General features: G+C 42.6%; 1 protein-coding gene across 3 annotated transcripts in view; it reads left to right on the top strand.

Moving 5' to 3' along the window:
* LOC149318981 (uncharacterized) overlaps nt 1-21,570 on the top strand; it is a 37,675-nt gene that overhangs the window by 1,992 nt on the left and 14,113 nt on the right. For 2 of the 3 annotated variants that reach the window (XM_089510859.1, XM_089510860.1), the window contains one exon: nt 13,399-14,162. In XM_089510859.1, the coding sequence (XP_089366985.1) occupies nt 13,399-14,162 (764 nt within the window). Of the gene's footprint in view, nt 1-4,546; nt 5,223-13,398; nt 14,163-21,570 lie in introns of all 3 variants that reach the window. The other variant, XM_089510858.1, reaches the window with a different exon arrangement.

The raw sequence follows: 21,570 nt of genomic DNA, 5'->3' as shown, positions 1-21,570 counted from the left end.
GCATATCTGAGATGGAGCTGTATTTTAGAAACAATTCATTGGTGATAAAGAATGAGGTTAGAAAGAAAACAAAATGAAAAAGAAAAGAAACTCTAGATACTATATAACAGCTCTAATTAAAAACCAAGAAAATGTAAGTTTCCCAAATCTGTGTTTTCCCTGCAACATTAATGTGGGAAAGAAAAGAATTCTCAGTTTATAAATTCCTCTTGACATATCACCCTCTATTATTTTAAATGGTTGTTTTCTCCCAAACTCCAAAACAAACAAAAATACAAAATACCCAGATGTGAGTTGGGGATAGAAACAAGTCAGTATTTGTGGGAGAGAAGCAAGTGTACTTGGAGTTATATTAGAGGGCTTCTCCTTTGTTATTTTGAGAATTTGAAGTGGGTGAGGAAAGACAAGACATCTTTGATTAATAATAAGGGATTATGTCACAGTTGTAGCTGTACAGTTAGCAGACTAATTCCTCTTCCTATGCAGTTTGGTTTGGTTTGGTTTCTGTGCACTTGTCAATACAGTACTATAAACTAGTTGTTCCCAGACTTTTTGTATGTTCACATGCCTAGAAAATGTTTGTTGTTTGCACCCCCCTACAAAAGTAATAACACATTTGAAGATGAAGAAGTTATTTTCTCATTTTTGAAGCACAAATTAAACCGCATACAATACTGTACATGAACAAATTGAACTTTAAAAAAAGTGTTTAACTCCATGCATAACATGCAAATCTAAATTGAGCAATTAGATTCTAATTTATTCAGAAAAAATAAGTTATATCCATGATTTGTCACTCAAGGACACAAGCTTCTGTTTGTCACATACCCTGAAATTCCAGCTTGCACCCCCTGGGGGTGTGGGCAGACCAGGTTGGGAACTCCTGCTATAAACCATCTAGAATATTTATTTTCAATATTTGCCAAGCACATAGACAAATAGATTTTAATATATACAGTGGGCATGATCCAACCAGTCAAGCACTTTGTGTTCATTCAGGGGAAATCACTGAAATGAATCACAATATCCCATGTGAAGAGTGGTGTGGTGCTAAGGATAAAAAAAAAGGCATGCACAGAAAGAAAGAAAATGCAGGGTTTGTTGTAGTATTGCCCATTATGCACGCAGGTTACGCTTACACAAAAGGATGTCGCTTTTGTCCTTCTCCTTGCAAAACATCCTGTGGGATGAAATCCCATGTGAAGAAGCTCTATTCCCTATGCCAATGTCTTTCTCATGGCAGAGAATTTCTCCAGATGCTCTACCCCAATCACTAGTTGCACTATCTTCCTTTCAGCAGTCTTCACCCAGGTTGTTCCCAGCTGTGAAGTTTTGCTCAGCTAGTCATCATAAATTAGTAATACAAGTTGCCCGGCATCTGCTTTGACTCCCAGCCAGTCAGAATTTGAAAATCCTACCTGTCTGTATTTGACAACAGACTTTATTTTCTCATTGTTCTCTCTGTGTGTATACACACGCTTTCAAGGCACCTGTTAACTTTCATAAGATTTTCTTAGGTAAGAATTCGTAAGAGGTGGTTTTGCTGTCCCTTTCTCTGAAACATAGCCTACAGCATCTGGTATTCGTTGGCAGTTTCCCATCCAAGTACTAACCAGGGCTGATCCTGCTTAGCTTCCACAATTAAAAGGGATCTGGTGTCATTAGGTTATTTAGCCCTTTTCACATTGTTACCAGCCATTTTTTACAGCAGTTAGCATTAAGTAAACCTTTGTATTATTTGAATTTTGAACTGTTGAAATTGCACATTTTTTCATATGGAATACTACTACAAGCTGTCTCTTGCTGTTTATTGATTGTAAAAGAGAGAACATTGTACAGTAAGGAACTCCTGGAGGCTATTACAAGCCTTCTTGTTGTTGTTGTTGTTGTTGCTGTTGCTGTTGTGTGCCTTCAAGTCATTATGGCAACCCTGAGGTGAACCTATCACAGGGTTTTCTTTGCAAGATTTATTGAGAGGGAGCTTGCCTTTGCCTTCCTTTGAGGCTGAGAGAATATGACTTGCCAGAAGTCACTGAGTGGGTTTCCATGGCTGAATGGGGATTCAAACCCTTGTGTTCAGAGTCATAGTCCAACACTCAGACCCTTGCATCACCCTGACCTTATAAATATACCTTTACTATATAAGCTGTAAATAATTTTATTTGTGACAACATATCTCATCATATTTATAGTATTATTAGAATTGTAGGATGTCCAGATATTGTAAACATTTGCAGAAACAGCAGCATTAGATAAACAGCATTCATGAGCTTCTTGTTGGTTCAGGCCAGCTCTCATCAACTAGTACTGAGAAAGTCTGAGTCTGGCAGCCATATAATCAGGAGGTACAGTCACAAACATCATTTGCTGAGTAGATGAGTGAGCATCTCTTGCTGCACACTAAAATAATAAAATTTAGGATGGCAGGGGAGTACCTTTGCTGCCTGTCCACCAGACACTAGGGTTGCAGCAGCACTGCTTTAACTGCCATGGCTCAGTGCTATGGAATTCTGAGGTTTATAGTTTTGTGAGATATTTAGCCTTCTCTGTCAGAGAGCCTAGTTCCACAACAAACTACGGATCCCATGATTCCATAGCACTGAGCCATGACAGTTAAAGCAGTGTCAAACTGCATTATTTCTGCATTGCAAATGCATCCTTCAACATCCAGAATGTCAAAATTAGCTCTGTGTAGAGGCCATCTTTGTCAAACAGTAGATCTTTGATGCAAAACTGGTAATTTTAGTTAGGCCCCACAGTAATGTAGAATGCCAGATGCTGGGAGATAATGTTGTTTAGCCTAGAAAGAGGTTACATGTTAGACTTACTGTATGCCAACTTCCTCTTGTCATCTGGCAGTTAACTGGGAAAAAAATTGCACTTGCTCCCTTAAATGGTGTTGGTTCTAGAATGGAAACTTGATAAGTTGCTACTTTCAGAAAAAATTCTTTACATGATTTAAAATTTGTTTCTCCTACTCTCTGCCAGGGCAGAGTGCGCCTTTTGCCATGATTTCTCTTTAGGCATCCCTGCAAAGAAAATTATCCTGTTCTGCACACAATTCTCCATGTGTAAGGGGTAGGAAAGAGGGTTTGTTCTCTCATGACTTTGAGCAAAGTGGATAAATGTGAAGGTGGGAATGTGTGTATTAGTGTCAGCATGAACCAGCTAGAATACGGAATCCTTCACAGATGGTGGGGCTGCTTGATTTCCAAGCCAAGAGTTTTCACCATATGGATCAGCTGCTCCATATAACTTCTCCATGGCATGGTACAAACACGCCTTTTGCGCCGTGCTGGCAGTGTAGTAGGGTTAAGGGACTGTGTGGCAACTGTACTACGCCCTAACCCTACTACGGCGTGGTGCCATAACAATGGCGGTGCCCTGTGTATACGGGCACCGTCATTGTTAAATGATGTCTGCACGTCACACCGCCATTGTGATGTCACGATTGTGCCATTGGCGCACTCGAGCATCACAAGCGCAGCGAGTTCTTTTCGCTATGCAGGAAAGCCGCACTTTTTGACAGCTGCGGCTTCCCTGGGGGGCAAAACGAGGCGCCAGGAGGCCATCCTTTTTGGATGGTCTGTACTGCACCTATGTATGATAGAAGAGTTTGGTTTCCCACACTCATGACAGGTGAAGTGGAGGCAACTTATGAGAAGAGGACTTTAAGTCCAACAAGAAATCATGTACACGCAATAAAAAAGCAACTTGTTTGCCTAATGAAAACCAAGACCAAGGAAGGAGATACCCCCCAATGCAGCAAGTCACATAAGAATCTGCAGTACAGATGACTAAGAATGTTACTGGGTCAATACCAAGACTGTGACTGAGGCTAACACTAGAGATGCCAAAGCAGTGGTCATAGGAAGACTGAGGCTGAAGTGTTTGCATCTGGCTGATGGTGACTGAAGTAGGAAGAGAAAAGGGAGTTGGGGCCTGTGGCCATAAGGCTACAACCATGAAGTCTCCCTCCAGTGGTAGAAAATGCCCATTGCTATTTTCTAGTAACATCTGAAAGACCCTCTGTGATTCAGAAAAGAAGACATATATGGCAGTATGGCAGCAAGTGTTCTCATCTCCTGTGAAAATGAAACCCATATGGCCACAGCCTGTGCCTTGGAATTCCATGATACCAATGAAGTGATAGAGATGAAAAGTACTGTTCCCAATGTTGTTTACTGGATGGGGGAAATGGTTGTAGACAAACAAAACCCATGAGAAGACTCTTGATTGCAGGGATATGTTACCAAAAATGATCAGCACCTATAGAAGCCAGAATTACAAGATGAGAAAGAACTCTATCTGGGATGGATGTGTTCCTTGATCTGCCCTTTGGATGTTGACTTGATGACTTGGATCTCACCTGAGTCCTGTAACATTGCCTATATAAGACAGAATGCCAGATGATCTTTCCCAGAACTGGCTGAAGGGAAATGGAGGAAAATGGAGCCTGAGCATCAGTCATAGGCTGGGTGGGAAGTATTTCCAGTGGAAGTTCCATGCTTACCTCCTTTATCTCTGTTTTAATTCCTTTTTAAAGGTTCTCATTGAAGCCATAGAAGAGGAAGAAGCTTCACTTTGGGTTTCAGTGATTGACGGACCAGTCAAGATGGGCCAATGTAAAGGGAACTGCCTCCATGATGAGTTCTGAAGCCAGCATTGGTGCCAATGTCATCAATGCCAAAGTAGTAATAGCCATGCTGAATGTTGAGGGCACCTTGACTCATGGAGCGTGGTGGTGTAGCCAGGTCAGAGAAGGCCATCACTGTGACAGCAACTTTTCAATCTGACAAAAACATCTGTCACAGAATCCATATGTGGGACTGCACAGAGACCAGGAAGAACACACATTCTTTCCACATTTTCCCTACTACCACTTCTCTATTTTTACAGATGGGAGACTGCAGTGTATGGATCAATCTATACAAAATGTTACGCATTTAGTATGCACCTGTGTATCCCTGTATAAACTCTAGAGCAGGGTGGGCAAAGTTTGGCCTGTGGGCCACATGCTGCTCTCCAGGGCCATTTTTGGGGCATCCAGGAGCCCCCAAGGACACTATTTCTTTTTGCAAAAAAATAAAATTGCTCCAAAGTGTAAATGAAGAAAGAAAGAAAGAAAGAAAGAAAGAAAGAAAGAAAGAAAGAAAAGATCTCTAGGGTCTGTGGTGGGCATTTCTGCCATGATTGGGACCCCATTGGACACCTCCGCCTGGGTTTGTTTTGCCACAGAATACCTGAAAATGCTCCATAATGCCCTCTGCAGGCCCAGGAATGCCCCAATGGGAATATAGGGTTTTGAGGAGTATTTGCCAGCAAAATGATTTTTTTTTTTTTGTGGGAGCTGGTGCAGTGGGGCTGTGTCCTGCCAATCTGTCCTGAAGGTTAAAGTGGACTCCTAGTCTTCCATAGTTGCCCACCACTGATCTTAAAGCAATCACATAGTGCACTGATCTTGATTGGGTCAACTGTGCATGGATCGAGGAGACATTAAACTTTATGAAAATTGGAGATACTGTTGAAATGCAACTCTTGACATTCATAATTATTGTAGGGTTGATGGGAGTTACAATTGATTCACACCTAGGAGGCCACACAGATTCTGTCCCTGAGGTAGAAAAAATATTTAAAATGGCTACTCCTCCTGATTTAGGGATTTTATTTATTTTTAAAAGAAACATCTCAGTTGATATCAATGGAGATTTTTTTTTCCTTAGTGGCTGGGATGAATGTTTAAATAAAAACTAGATGGGGAAAGGTTAAACTCATAATCTGAATCACATGTGTCAATCCCAATCCAGACACATGCTTTTGTTTGAGTAAAAAGGAATCCTAGACTGCCGATGTACATTTAACAAATCACATTGTTAAATTTGATTCTGAAACATGGTTGCTTACTTGCCTAGTGAATCTGTTGACTATTACCTTATTAGACACAGATCATTTACCCAATCAAGGAGTTCACCTATATACTCATCAAATTTGCAGATAACACCAAATTAGGAGGAATAGCTAACACCCCAGAGGACAGGATCCAAATTCAAAATGACCTGAATAGACTAGAAAGCTGGGTCAAAGTTAACAAAATGAACTTTAACAGGGAGAAATGTAAGGTACTGCACTTAGGACAGAAAAACAAAATGCACAGATATAGGATGGGGGACACCTGAGACTATGAGTGAATGGGATCTAGGAGTCCTAGTAGACCACAGGTTGAACATGAGTCAACAGTGCGATGTGGCAGCAAAAAAGGCCAATGCAATTTTAGGCTGCATCAATAAAAGTATAATGTCTAGATCAAGGGAAGTAATAGTGCCACTCTATTCTGCTTTAGTGAGGCCCCACCTGGAATAGTGTGTCCAGTTCTGGGCACCACAGTTCAAAAAGGATGTTGAGAAACTGGAGTGTGTCCAAAGGAGGGGGACTGAAATTGTGAAGGGTCTGGAAACCATGTCCTATGAGGTATGATTCAGGGAGCTGGGGATGTTTAACCTGGAGAAGAGAAGGTTAAGAGGTGATATGATAGCCCTGTTTAAATATTTGAAGGGATATCATATTGAGGAGGGAGCAAGTTTGTTTTCTGTTGCTCTAAAGAACAGGACCCGGAACAATACACGCAAGCTACAGGAAAAGAGATTCCACCTCAACATTAGGAGGAACATCCTGACAGTAAGGGCTGTCCGACAGTAAAACACACTCCCTTGGAGAGTGGTGGAGTCTCCTACCTTGGAGGTCTTTAAACAGAGGCTGGATGGCCATCTGTCATAGGGGATGCTTTGATTGTGATTTCCTGCATGGCAGAATGGGGTTGGACTGGATGGCCCTTGTGGTCTCTTCCAACTCTATGATTCTATATGGAACGTGCAGCATAGGTGCCTGGGTATGGGGGAACGTACCCAGCATTTGTGCCTCCTTTATACATTGTATTAAGAAGCTGGCATCAGCTAGATACAGCTCGTAGATTGTAGTTGTGAAGAACCAAAGAGCTTCCTTCTTCATTTTTCAGAGCAGCATCAACAGTGGTGTTTGATTACCAAGATCCCTTTTCCCACACACATCAGAGAAGTGGAGAATGTCCATTGTTTCAGAAAGGAAATGACTGGTTTCTTGGACATGGCAGAAAACACAGATGTCATCATTTGTTTAAAATAAGATCTCTTTGTGATATGAAAAGGTTGTGTGTGTCTGTGTGTGTGTGTCTGTGTGGCATAAAGGAAAGGCCACTGTTTTGGGAAGGAGAGAACTGGGAACAAATAACTAAAGCATGGAGAAAGAAATGAAAATAAGAAGCCTGGGAATGAGTGACCCCTTCCCTACTATTTTTCAGTGGATCATGGACTTGATTCTGTAATTTCTCCAGTGTCTCGTATCACAAATGATGCAGAGGTTTTGTCAGTTATTCATGTTGGTTCCAAAAAATAGGGTGACTGTTAGTAGCCATTTCTTCTTCTTTTTAAAAAGTCAACATTATTTTGGAAGCGTTACATAACTGCTAACTATTCTTACAAATATTTTAAAACTAATTTTGGCCTTCCTGCCTCAGTCTTCCACCTACTTACCATTAAATGTTGTTGTGTGCTTTCAAGTCATTTCCAACTTATAGTGATCTTAAGGCTATCATGGAGTTTTCCTATCATAGAGTTTTCTTCTCAAGATTTGTTCAGAGGAGATTTGCCATTGCCTTCTCCTGAGACTGAGAGCATAAGACTTGCCCAAGGTCGTCCATTGGGTTTTATGGCCAAGAGCAGTGTTGCCAACAAGCTTTGAAGATATCTCCTGAATGTTTTACCAAAATCCACAGAATTCCCCAATATTTATTATTATTATTCAGTCAAAATCCCCGGAAAGTAATTAAAGTTCCCAGATTCCAGGGAATTTCCCAGAAATTGGCAACACTGGCCAAGAGAGGAATCGAACCCATCATAGCTCAAAGCCAACTGCTAATCCCAACCAGGGATAGATCTATTTAATCAATGAACACTTGATATAAAAGGTCTTCTCAAACACAATCAGCACTGGATTCAACAGGAGCTACTAGCTGAATTTTGTCCTGTTCTCTCCACTTGTTTGTTTGGGAGGGACATGATTGTATCAATTTTAATTCCACAGCACATGGTTGTTGTTGTTGTTTAGTACCTTCAAGATTTACTTGCAGAAGATGACACACCTGCCATTTCTTTATTCTCAGCTACACAACCAATAATATTCAGACCAAGAGAGACTGTTTCCATTGGTTACCCACCTCTAGGGTTGGCATATGATAGCTGGATTAAAGCGAGATTGTAGGCATTCTGCCTAGTACCTTTTAGGACCATTAGCTGGCCCAGATGATAAGCTTTCATTTTTGTTTTAAAAATGTCTCTAGCCCATGTGGAAGCAGAGATAGGCTGCAAAAAGTCTTGGGAGAAAATAGCTTGTTATTGCCTTAGTTATCACAGCATGATGCCTAGGTAAAATTTGCAATTTGGGAGTAGGGAAACCTAGGCTTTTATCACACTGAGGTTTTTGGGGATTTTTGGAGCTCAGATCTGGGGTCCAGGATGCGAATTCACATCATAATGTGAATGTGTTATCCGATGAGATTCCTTTCTATGGGCGCTTCTTCCATGGCGCTTCCTCAGTGAATCCAAAGTGACTCCTCATTTTGGTGAAATCAGAAAAAAAGTGAATTCACAGAATTTGCTTTCAGGCTCACTTCGATTTCACTTCGAATTGGTCTGGTGTGGAAGATCACTCTGATGTCACCCCCCCTTGGCCCCCTGCGTCCTGTTCCTTAATCCCCCTCCTCCTCCTTCATGCCATCTTGTCCTAACTGTCACCTATCCCATCATCCCCTGACTGCTCTTTCAGTCCGATTCTGGCTCCAGTGACCTCCTGTGACCTATCCCATCATCCCCTGCCTGCTTCTTCAGCCAAATCCTGGCTCCAGTGACCCCCTGCGACCTATCCAATCATCCCCTGCCTGCTCCTTCAGTCTGATCCTGGCTCCAGTGATCCCCTGAGACCTTCAGTGTTTTGAAAGTGAACAAAATTTGGCTACCAGTCCTGAAGAATAGCAAAATAAGGACTCAGCAAATGCAAATAGGAAACCATTCAGAGTCAGGGGCTTTCCCAGCAGATAACTGATCACCAATTAGCAGACATTAATCCTCGTTTGCATTAGCCTCCCAGGCTGAGGCCAGCCATCAACACAGAACAATACACATGCAAATCACTCCTGCATTCCCAGGCTCACACAGTATATATACAACCAATTTTTCCAGGCAAAGCATTCTCTGAAGATGCCAGCCACAGATGCTGGCCAAACCTCAGAAAGAAACTCTGCTAGAACATGGCCAGATAGCCCGAAAAACCCACAAAAAAACCTATGGATGCCGGCCATGAAAGCCTTCGACTTCATTTATTTATTTATTTATTTATTTATTTATTTATTTATTTATTTATTTCTCCTCTGGATTGTTGCCTGGCCGGCTGGGAAACAAACACAGTTAGCGCATGCACCCTTCCTGGCTTCTCCCTCCTGGGCTTTTTTCCTGAGGGGAAAAGCCCAGGAGAAAGGAGGAGGATGAGTGCATGTGCTCATGGCTTGACCTTACGAATAATCAAAACCATGAGTGTCAAAGCTGCAAATGTGCAGGGCTGACTGTAATTGCATGACTATACCATGAAAAGAGCTGGTTTGATAATCTCCTTAGACACATGAACAAAAATATGAATTTTGAAAGTAAATCATTTTTAAAGTAAATATGAAATATATACTAGTATTTCTTAGGAAACCATCCCATTCCCTGAAGTATAAACTTTAGCAGGGGAACAAAAGAGCAGCTATGGGGTGGACAAGAGTATAAAACTGGAGACATGCATTTTAAAAAGTAGAAATAAAATAAGGGAGGGTGATGTTAATGGAGAAATGGAGGTCTGCCATACTGGATTGTTGCTTTGAAAGTGTGTGTGTGTGTGTGTGTTTTCTTACACAAAGGAACAACTAGCAAACTTTTCAGGGAATTAGTTATGTTAGTCTGTTGCAGGAAAGATAACAGAATAATCTTGTAGTTGTTTAAATATTAAGCTACCATATTTTATTCAACATTATCTTTCACTGGTGGCACTGGCCCAAGCTATCCTGTTGCCTAATGTGGTAGATGAGGTAGATGCCTACCAAATGCACCAACCACACAAAACCAGGTGGGAAAGATGCCAAAATACACAGACATTCCATAGAAACCTTGTTGTACTTCATTCCAGGCCAAACATCTGCATTTCAGAAAGTGGCCAGGAATGCCAGCATTTCAGGAAACCAAGGGAACAAGCCCAGCAGATGCAAAAGATGGAAGTGATGGAACAAGGCAAAGAAATTAGTAATCAATCACCTTCTATTACTTATCCCAGATAAAATAAATAAAACACATTTGTGTTGTGAAAGATGGCCAGAATGTCAACATTCCACATAGTTACATTTACCAAACTCATCAGTTGCAAAATATGGCTGTTGTTGTTGTTACTAGAGTTTATCACATGGAGATTTTTAGAGCTCTTGCAGCTCAGTTCCAACGTGAGTGTGGGTCCAACGATTCGGATTCATGTCATAACGTGAATGTGTTTTCAGACGCGATTCCTTTCTATGCGAGCTCCTTCCGTGGGGCTTCCACATTTTGGTGAAATCGGAAAAAAAGTGGAATTCACAGAATTCGCTTTGAAGCTCACTTCGATTTCACTTCGAATTGGTCTGGTGTGGAAAACCACTCCGATGTCGCCCTCCTTGGCCCCCTGTGTCCTGCTCCATCATCCCCCTCCTCCTCCTGCATCCCCATCTCGCCCCCTCTGCCACCCTGCCACCTATCCCATCATCCCCTGCTGCCCCTGCATCCCCATCTCACTCCCTCTGCCAACCTAACACGTATCCCATCATCCCCTGCTGCTCCTGCATCCCCATCTCTCCCCCTCTGCTACCCTGTCACCTATCCCATCATCCCCTACTGCTCCTTCATCCTGATGAAGGATGACAGCTAAGGAGGGGGCGGGGAAGGATGACAGCATCCAGAACCCCACCCTCAAAGTATGCTCCAGTGTGGTGATACAATGTGCTCTCACCCTGCTTTGCTCGAATCTGCATCACGTGACTTGCTTGGAATCAAACTGACTCCGCTTCCCGCTCAATTCGGAAGGGCAATGGAAAGGCAACCAGGTGTGGTAAAACATCACATTTTAGCGTGAATTCGCATTGCTAGACAGGAGTGACTCCGGATCTGATGTGAAAAAACATCACTTTTTGCATTGCTAGAACAGGAGTAATTGTGGATCTGAGCTGCAACCCCCCCCCCCCCCCACGTGTGATAAGGGCCATTGTTATACCCCACTCTTTGGAAATACTCTCAGAGCATCTTACAAAATTGTTAGACAGTTCACTGTCCTTAGGCTTACAATCTAAAAAAAGACATGACACAAAAGCACAAGGGAATTTCAATAGGGAAGGGGTCAAGTTCAATTGTTCTTCTCTCCCCTTGAGCCCTGGCCATGGCAGATGAATGGAGGGAGGGCCCCTCTTCTGTCTGTTCTTCTGAACAGATGGTAGTGAAGCAAGAAGGCAGAAAAAAATTAATAGGAATCATTTCTTAATACTATGGGCCAAACTCCTAAATTCTAGAACATGGCCTAGAATGCCAACTTATCAGGAAACAATATATGGATAGGTTCAAGGAGGTGGTATCTATAAAAATTTTGTGGTTCTTGCACCACACTCATCTAGCTGCATGTACCTGGAGAATGGGTGTTCAAGATTATTTCCCAAAATACAGCTGTTTTGCCCAGAATGTCCTGAGAAGGTGGTTCCTGTGGAATATTTGTGATTTGTTACATCTCTCCCATCTGCTCTTATGTAACTGATGAATTACAGAGGGTGGGCTATTTGGAAAGCTGATATTGTGGATTCTTTCCTGGAATATAGATGTTTTACTTAGATAGATTAGTATAAAATACTCCCTGTGGAAATGCTTGTGGATTGTGGCATTTCTCCCCTCTTGTGTTGTTCAGTGGGTAAATTTAATGCATATGGCTGTCTGGAAAGTTGCTGTTGCAAGCTATTTTCCAGAATACAAATATTCTGTCCAGAATGGGAAGAGGAGGAGGAAGAGGAGGAGAATTAGGAATGTTAGGAATGTACACTACATGTTTCCTGTCTAGCTTTTAGTCTTCACAAGAACTCTGAAAGGTAGATTTGATGAGAAATAGTAACAGTTTAAGGTCACATGGTAAATTTCATGACCAAACAGGGTTTTGAACTTGGCTTGCTAATTTCGAGTCTTTAAACTTCAAACATTATTTTGTTAATTCACTCAGAAGAGTAGTTGCTATAAAAATGGTTCCAAGACTGAAACAAAGTTGTACGAAAATAAATAAAAGACTCAACATTAGGAGGAACTTCTTGACAGTAAGGGCTGTTTGACAGTGGAACACACTCCTTCCTCGGAGTGTAGTGGAATCTCCTTCCTTGGAGGTCTTTAAGCAGAGGCTGGATGGCCATCTGTCATGGATGCTTTGATTGTGATTTTCTGCATTTCAAGATGTCGGACTGGATCTCTTACAACTCTATGATTCTATGGTTCTGTAAATTTACACAGAACTTGAAAGCACACACATTAAATAGTTTATTTTAAGCATAAAATCTAACCTTCATTTATGCCAAATGAAACATTGGTACATCACATCCAACTATATGTATGAAACAAACATCACTAGAAGATTACCCTAATATGCTGGTTTTTCACTATCAAAGGGGTTTGAGTATGGGAGAATATTTAATACTTGTGATTCTCTGCTCTCATGTTACGGAATTTCAGGAAGAGTGTTTTATGCCTTAATTGGGCTGGTTTTCCTCTGGGCTGTCTGGAGAAGAGGTTGCCTTCAGGTATATGTCAATGAAATTTCTCTTTTCCCAGATTATTTACAACCAGTCTCTACACCAGAGGTGAACAAAATGTGGCCTATGTGGCAAAATGAAGCACCTCTTCCCCCAGAAGCCTCCCAAGCCGCCAAACATTTTTTTTAAAAATTCACAAAGAAAACACTCAAACCTAGACATAAATGTGGTGATTTACCTCCCCGGCATCGAGACCCTCAATACCAAAAAAGAAAAAAAAGAGGGGGCAACCAATAATTAGTCAAAATGTGACAAAGTTGCTTGCAGGACTGAAACTGGGGAAGACTGCCCCCCACCCCTTCCACCTTGCCTTTCCCTGCGGTAGACAGATTGGATTAAAGGAAGGGCTTCTGATAAATTACAAAAAACAGAATGAGTCCTGTAGTTGGACTGTGACACATAGTTTTAGGTATGTATGTTTTATCAGTGATTAAAATTCTCAGTGACTTAAATCTTTATTTATATTATTTTGTTAGGCAAAAATAACCCACCATCTGATAACAAGGTGATTTTGACAAACATGAAGACAATAAGTGAAAAATGTCAAGGACTAAGACAAGGTCTTCCTACAGCTTCAGACTCTTTAGACAAACCTGGATCTACTGAATTAAGCGTGCTGCAACAGGCGAGTTCAGTACTCCTAAGTGATACTCCAGGAAAAACAGAACATTTTGCTGTACTCTCTGGTCTCAACACCTTGACACCGAAATGCCAGGTTCCAAGGTCAGACAAATGTGAACCAGAAGATTCTGGTGTGACATTGCATCATGGAGCCAACTCTGAAAAGAACTTTGTGCTGCACAGCAGAAATTCTTCTTGTGACTCTGGAGTTTTGAGTGCCTCTTCCTCTCCAGCAGCTGATCATACACTAATGAAAACATACAAAGACACTATGGATGCCTGTCCTTGCATCTCAAACTGCAAGAAGCCGGTGGAACACTATGCTGAACAGATGCAGACTTCTGCAGTTTCCTTAGATAAGGATGCTGACTGTCGAGAGAAAAAGCATACTGAACAGTCTTTTTTGAGTAGCAGCCAAGAAGAATGTTTTCAGGACAAAACCTATGAAGAGGGCAGTTCCTCTCTCCTCCCCTCTACACGTTTAGATGAGAAGAGTCTTCATGATGATTATAAAAATGACCACTTAGGAGAAGTGGCATTACCTGCTCATCCCTTAAGAAGGTATCCCACAAGTGACAGCTTGGATGAGTACATGGATGCCTGCTGTAGGATGAGTAAGGTAAGGACTCATAGTGCCTACCAGATTGCCTGAATGAAGTGGGAGTTTATCTGCTTTCTCTAGAAGAGATAGTTTCAGAGTGAGAGTAAGGTGGGAGAGTGGAACTCCCAAAGTACATTTTGAATGAGAAAATCTACTGTCACTGGCTAGTGAAGACTACGAGGCTCATCTCATGTGCAAATACTGTAATATGGAATTACAATAGGAGAATAGTGCCCCTGGAAGAGGGTTACTGCATGACATTGCTGTTGCTCTGTTCTTCTCCCATTCTTACTCTTTTAAAATGTGTTCCTTTTTAATATCACAAAACTCTATTAATGACCCTCTTTCCTGCCACTGTTGTGCTATGATTTTCCATTCAAAAGTTCAATAGTGCTTGTATGGTGATTTGGTGTGGTGAGAGCTGGTCAATGGGTGGGCTGTGGATGGGGAAACACCTCCAAAGGAGAAAAAGAAGGAACGGGAATTTCAATTTGGTCTGCCAATAGAAGCTCTCTCCTCCAACCCTGTTTCTACAAAGGAAAAATTGAAATGGAAAGTTCAGGTGCTTTCTTCTCCAATCCTGTTCCCTCCAATATTTCCCAGATGATAACCACAGGAGACACATGCAGTCAAGCAACATCAGTGTGTGGTCAAGTTGGCAAAAGTTAGGAATGAGGAAGAACCGGCAAGCAGGAGAGGCTGCAACGGTTTGCTAAATGTTTAGACTTTTTTCCTTTATAGAACAAATACTGCTCCACACGCACACTCACATATACACACACACACACACACTGGGGGCTGGTCAGAGAAGACAAAACTTTGTTCATTGCTCCACCACCCCTCCTCCTTTTCCATCCCTATTTATTACGGCACACATTATACAGCACTCTTAGGTGTGATAGTGAGGAGAGCAGTCCCAATTGCATAGAGCTTTTGAAAGTCTTATTTTAATGCTAGAAAGGACTTGTGCCACAAGTCACTCAGATCCCCCTATGAGTATTATCTTTTAAAGTTAACCTTCCTAGACATCTTAAATGAGTATTGGGATAAACATAGAAGAGGGAACTTCAACAGGAGTTGCTTCTGAAGTAACTTACTTTGAAAATTGCCATTTGCTGTTCACATCTCTTTTGGATACACATAATTTTAACATTATTATAGACAGATATAGATAAATAGCTTTTTCAGGGATGCTCCAGTTTTATATGTATTTATATCGATTCTGTATTACTGAGACCAATTATTTTACTACTCCAATGTGAATTCGAAGGCTTTCACAGCTGGCATCCATAGTTTTTTGTGAGTTTTTCGGGTTATGAGGCTGTGTTTTAGAAGAGTTTATTCCTGACGTTTCGCCGGCAGCTGTGACTGAGTCTCTGAAGATGCCACCCACTGCTGCTGGTGAAACGTCAGGAATAAACTCTTCTAGAACGTGGCCTCATAGCCCGAAAAAAACACAAAAAATTGACTACTCCATTTGCAACCAAGGAGGAAACATGATGAAAGTGTTTTGAATCCAATTGTGAGGCTGCAGGCCTTGCCAGCTGCATCCAGTACTCCTGCATTCACCATTTTACCAGTGCTGTATGCTTCACTGGCATCTAGAAAGTTCCTGCTTTTCATCATCAGAGTTTGGGAATAGCTCTTAATGTATGAGTGCATACATTTTGTTAATTCTGGTTGTCCCACAATGGCTTCACACTTCAGGGACAGTGCCAATGTATCTTCAGTTTGCCTCTGGACATTATCACATGATCCTCATTCTTGCCACAATAGTTCTTGTTAAAGAAAATGGATATGTACTGGTTTGTCAGCAGCCATTGTCACACATCTTGTCAAGCACCTGATTGGGGCTGCTTCTGCCATCATGCTCCCTTCTGGATTCACTCTGATCCCCACTCCCTGCCCCATGCCCCCCCAGCATGCCTTTCATTTTTTTTGAAAAATAATCATTTTTATTTTCACTTTTTAACATAATTATAGAGTTCTGTTAATGTGATATATGTTTTAAAAGGGGGCGGGGGGAAGAAAAGAAACAGATTTTTTTTAAAAAAAATAGGCTGCTTGGGAACAGTGGAGCAGGGGGACAAGGAAAGAGGAGGAGACTATGACATAACATGACTGTCAATATTGAAGTGCTGCAGCAGTGACATTTCACACAAAAGGATTAATGAGAAGGCTGTACAGTGGGTAGTTTATTGACAGGTTTCCTCTATCAGTGAAAAAGGACACCCAACTGTTTTTCACAGAAATGGAAGCTATGGGTTGGAGGTGACATTGTGTGATATGTGTGTGTATGTGTGTATTTATATATAATAAATATGTGTTATTATTATTATTAATTATTAAACTTTATTTCTATAGCGCTGTAATTATACACAGCGCTGTACAAAGTCGGTAAAGTTAGGAGTAAATAAAAGCCTGCCCAAGGCGTACATTCTAAGATAATAACAATTAAAAGAGGAATAGATAAAATTACCATATAGAAAGGAAAAAAACAGATTAAAAACATCAAATATCAAACAAATCACATCACATCAAATATTGTCAGACAGCCAGATAACAATCACAAATTCCCTGAGAACGCTTCCCTAAACAATATGGTTTTCAGCTCAGCTTTAAAGCTGGTTAGGGAAGTGATGAGCCGTGCATGCAGAGGAAGAAGGTTCCAGGAATGAGGGGCAGCTAGAGAGAAGGGACGGATCCGGGACGGGGCAGAGAAGATCCTGGGTTGAGAGAGGAGATTTTGGCTACCAGAGCGGAGAGTGCGAGTAGGGATGTAGGGAGAGAGAAGAACAGTTAAATAAAGAGGGGCCAGCCCATGCAGGGCTTTAAAGGTGAGTAGCAAAAGTTTGTACCTGATGCGGAAAGGAAGAGGGAGCCAGTGAAGGGAAGACAACAGAGGGGAGACATGATCATAACGGCGAGCGAGTGAAATAATGCGTGCAGCTGAATGCTGAACAGAAATTAATGGGTGGAGGTGAGAGAGAGGAAGCCCTGCCAGGAGGAGGTTACAGTAGTCTAATCGTGAGACCACTAGGGCATGGACCAGTGTCTTTGCGGTAGAAGTTGAGAGATATGGACGGATTTTGGCGATATTATAGAGAAAAAATCTACAGACTTTGGCTGTAGTCTGGATCTGTGGGATAAATGACAAAGAGGAGTCAAAGATGAAACCGAGATTGCGGGCTTCCTGGACCAGCTGGATCGAGATGTTATTAACGGAAATAGAAAAGGAATAGTGAAGGGTGGGCTTAGGAGGGAAAACAAGAAGCTCAGTCTTGGACATATTGAGCTTCAGACGCCGATGGTGCATCCAGTGGGAGACAGCTGTTAAACAGGATGACACTTGCTGCTCTAGCTCTGGTGAAAGATTAGGGATGGAAACCCTAAGCTGGGTATCATCGGCGTAAAGATGGTAAGAGAAACCAAAAGAACTGATAAGTTTGCCAAGGGAGAGTGTGTATAAAGAGAACAGAAGGGGACCCAAAACAGAGCCCTGAGGAACTCCAACAGATAAGGGGACAGAAGACGAGGTCTGACCACCCGAGACCACTGAAAAAGATCGATCTGACAAGTAAGATGTGAACCAATCGAGAACAAGGCCCGAGAAACCAAGGTCAGAGAGTACATCTATTAGGAGACAGTGGTCCACGGTGTTGAAGGCCGCAGACAGATCGAGTAGGACAAGGATAGAATAAAGGCCATTCGCCTTGGCCCGCAAAAGATCATTTGAGATCTTAGTAAGGGCCGTCTCTGTGGAGTGCCGTGGGCGAAAACCAGACTGGAAGGGATCCAGAATGGAGTTGGTTTCAAGAAACTCAAGACAGCGTGAATAGACGACTCGTTCCAACACCTTGGAGAGAAAAGGAAGAAGAGAGATTGGACGATAGCTAGCCAAGGAAGAGGGGTCGAGAGAGGGTTTTTTCAGGATAGGGGAAACTAAGGCATGTTTGAAGACTGAGGGGAAGGAACCCGAAGAGAGAGAGAGATTAAAGATATAGAGGAGGGAGGGTAACAAAGAAGGGGCTATAGAGATTAGAAGACGAGAAGGAAGTGGGTCAAGAGAACAGGTGGTAGGTTTGGATGAGTTCAGCAGCGAAGAGAGTTCTTCCAAAGAAACAGGAGGAAACACAGAGAGTTTATTAGTAGGAGGGGCGAGGAGATTAATGGTGGGAGCCAAATCAAGAAGAGTTAACTCAGAACGAATGGTAGTGATCTTTGTAATGAAGTAGTTGGCGAAGTCGGAGGGAGAAAATAGTGGAGAGACGGAGGGAAGAGAGGGTTTTAACAGTGTGTTGAAACAGGAGAACAAGCGCTGCGGGCTCCTCTCGTTGGCGCAGATCAATGATTTGAAGTAGTCTTGTTTTGCCATCGACAGGGCGCGTGAAAAAGATAAAAGAACGAACTTAAAATGGATAAAGTCAGCCCACTCCCTGGACTTTCTCCAGAGATGTTCGGCTGCTCGGGAGCAGGACCGGAGAAATCTAACAATGGGAGTGATCCAGGGCTGAGGCCTAGTCGTAGAGGAAGAGGAGGACACGCGTGTAGATACTGGGGCAAAGCTGTCAAGAGTTGAGGAGAGAGTAGAATTCAGTAAAGACATAGCTGAATCAGCAGAGTCCCCAAGATTGAGAGAAGCGAAGGATGAATCCAAGGACTGAATAAGATGGTTAAGGTTAAGAGAATGAAGATCACGGAACTGGCGGAGGACGGTATGATGGGGAGGAGGAATGTAGGTAAGAGTAAAGGAAAGTAGGTGATGGTCAGATAGTGGGAAATCAGAAGCCAAGTAGTCAGACACGACACACTTGGAGGGGAGAACTAAGTCGAGACAGTGACCAAGGGAATGGGTTGGAGAGTTGGAATGGGGTTGGAGACCGAAGGAAGCTAAGAGAGAGCTGAAGCGAGAGGTTGAGGAATTCTGGGGATCGTTGAGGTGGATGTTAAAATCACCTAAAATCAGGGAGGGGACAGTATCCGAAAGAAAAAATGTCAACCAAGATTCAAAATCTGTGAAAAACTGAGACGCTGAACCAGGAGGACGATAGATGATGGCAACCCGAAGTTGCAGAGGAAAATAGAGTCTAATGGAGTGTAATTCAAATGAGGAGAAGGAGTAGCTGGGGGGAGGAGAGAGAACCTGAAACTGGCAGGACTTTGATAATAAGATGCCGACCCCTCCTCCGCGACCCTCAGGGCGGCCAGTGTGGGTAAAAGAGAGACCGCCAAGAGAAAGGGCAGCAGAGGTAGCGGTATCGTGGGCCGGAAGCCAGGTTTCAGTGAGGGCAAGAAGATTAAATGATTGAGATAGAAAAAGATCGTGGATTGCCGCTGCTTTTGGGGCAGCGGAGCGGCAATTCCAGAGAGCGCAAGAGAATGGGAGTTGGGAGATAGGGAGGGGGCGGATAGGGATGAGATAAGGAGAAGGAGAGGTGCGAGGAGCCATGGAGAAGAGAGGTTTGGGTGACAAACAGATGGCAGGAGAAAATGTAGAAAAGAGAAAAGCAGAAAAATAAAGATACAGTCCAACAGTGCTGGAAGGGATGGGGTGAGGATCCCAAGACATGAGGGAGTTGACGGAGGAGAAGGGTAGCTGTGGGAGCTTCCGGATGTCTGAGGGGTTACTGCCCCGCCTCTCTCTCTGCTGAGCTGGAGCTGTTGCTGCTACTTCCAAGGAGTCCCAGAACAGTGGGAAAAGGGAGGGAAGGTCAGCATTCAGCAGAGGTTCCTCTCAGGAAGCAGGCTGGCTGGTGTTCACAAGGGAGGAGAAGGCTGAGACAGTGCCCTTTTAAGGGGAAAGGCAGGCCCCACCTCTTTCTCTGCTGAGCTGGAGATGCTGCTGCTACTTCCAAGGAGTCCCAGAACAGTGGGAAGATGGAGGGAAGGTCAGCATTCAGCAGAGGTTCCTCTCAGGAGGCAGGCTGGCTGGTGTTCACGTGTTCACATGTGTTGCCAAAGGCGCTATTTTACAACTATAATTCTGGTTTAAACATTTGATAATCTCCTATGTTACTTTCTGTGATGCCCAGCCAAGTCATGCAATATACCATGTAGTGTCAGGTAGACTGGGGAAAAGATTTTTGTTAATACCAGTCCTTTGGCTTATTTTTCCAGAGGGAAAAACCACAACAACTTAGAATCATCCCTGTGCTACATCCAGGCATAGGCTCAGTGTATATACGGGTCCAGGTCACTCTGATGACATTTATTTATTTATTTATTTATTAGATTCTGAGATGATGATAGCACCCAGCCCTCAAGCTCACTAGGTATAGGTACTGGACAGCATGAAGGATAGCTGAACACTAGTTTCCCCAAACTGCCACTCTCTGGAGCTGCCCCTATAGATAGGAGTGGAACGTCCATGACACCATGCCTCCTACTCCCAGCCCAAAAGAGGTGATCTAGAATACCATGATCAATGGTATCAAAAACTACCAAGAAATGCAGGAGGAATCATAGAATCATAGAGCTGGAAGAGACCCCAAGGGCCATCCTATCCAAGCTCCTGCCATGCAGGAACTCACAATTAAAGCATCCTCTTTGACAGATGGCCATCCAGCCTCTGTTTAAAAACCTCCAAAGAAGGAGACTCCACCACTCTCCAAGGGAGTGAGCTCCACTGTCGAACAGCTCTTACTGTCAGGAAGTTCCTCTTAACGTTTAGGTGGAATCTCTTTTCCTGTAGCTTGCATCCATTGTTCTGTGTTCTAGTCTCTGGGGCAGCATAAAACAAGCTTGCTCCATCCTCAATATGACATTCCTTCAAATACTTAAACAGGGTTATCATATCTCTTAACCACCCCTTTTCCAGGATAATCATATCCAGGTCCCTATGGATCAGCAAAACGACATACTGTTTTTTGTATGGAGTCAGGGCAACCAAGGTTCTTTTAGTACAAGATCATTGCTTGAAACCATACTCTGGATAATATGTTTCTTCCAAAAAATATTCCAAAACTGCTCAGCCATCACACAGACAAGCACTTTGGTTATGGGGTGGTGATTTATATATGCCTTTGGATTCAGAGGGTTTCCTCTCCAAGAGATGGTGTACTGTAACAACTTTAAAAGCAGCAGGCATCTCACCTTGACATAATGAAGCATTTACTACCCTCATATCCACCCAGTCACTCCATCTTTACAAGATCGTATCAGCAAGAATGAAACTTACATGGACTGATTGAAACATCTTGTCCAATTTGTCAGCATCCTACTAGATGAAATAAAGGACACTTCCCCAGATGTTGTCACAACTATAGAGTCACATTCAGTGACTTTCTCCTCAAAAGGTCTGGGAAATTTATTACAATAAGTAATGGAAGTTCCCATTCCTGGTTTCTGTGAGTCTGATCAATCAGGCTCACTATCCAGAACAACTTCTGATTAACAGATCAAGGAGACATAAGAGTCACTCATCTGC

The sequence above is a fragment of the Sceloporus occidentalis genome, unplaced genomic scaffold (assembly GCF_023333645.1).
Source record: "Sceloporus occidentalis isolate IW3139 unplaced genomic scaffold, rSceOcc1.0.p SCAF_2, whole genome shotgun sequence".
Classification (NCBI taxonomy): Eukaryota; Metazoa; Chordata; class Lepidosauria; order Squamata; family Phrynosomatidae; genus Sceloporus; species Sceloporus occidentalis.
This window is presented reverse-complemented; position numbering and strand designations above follow the sequence as displayed.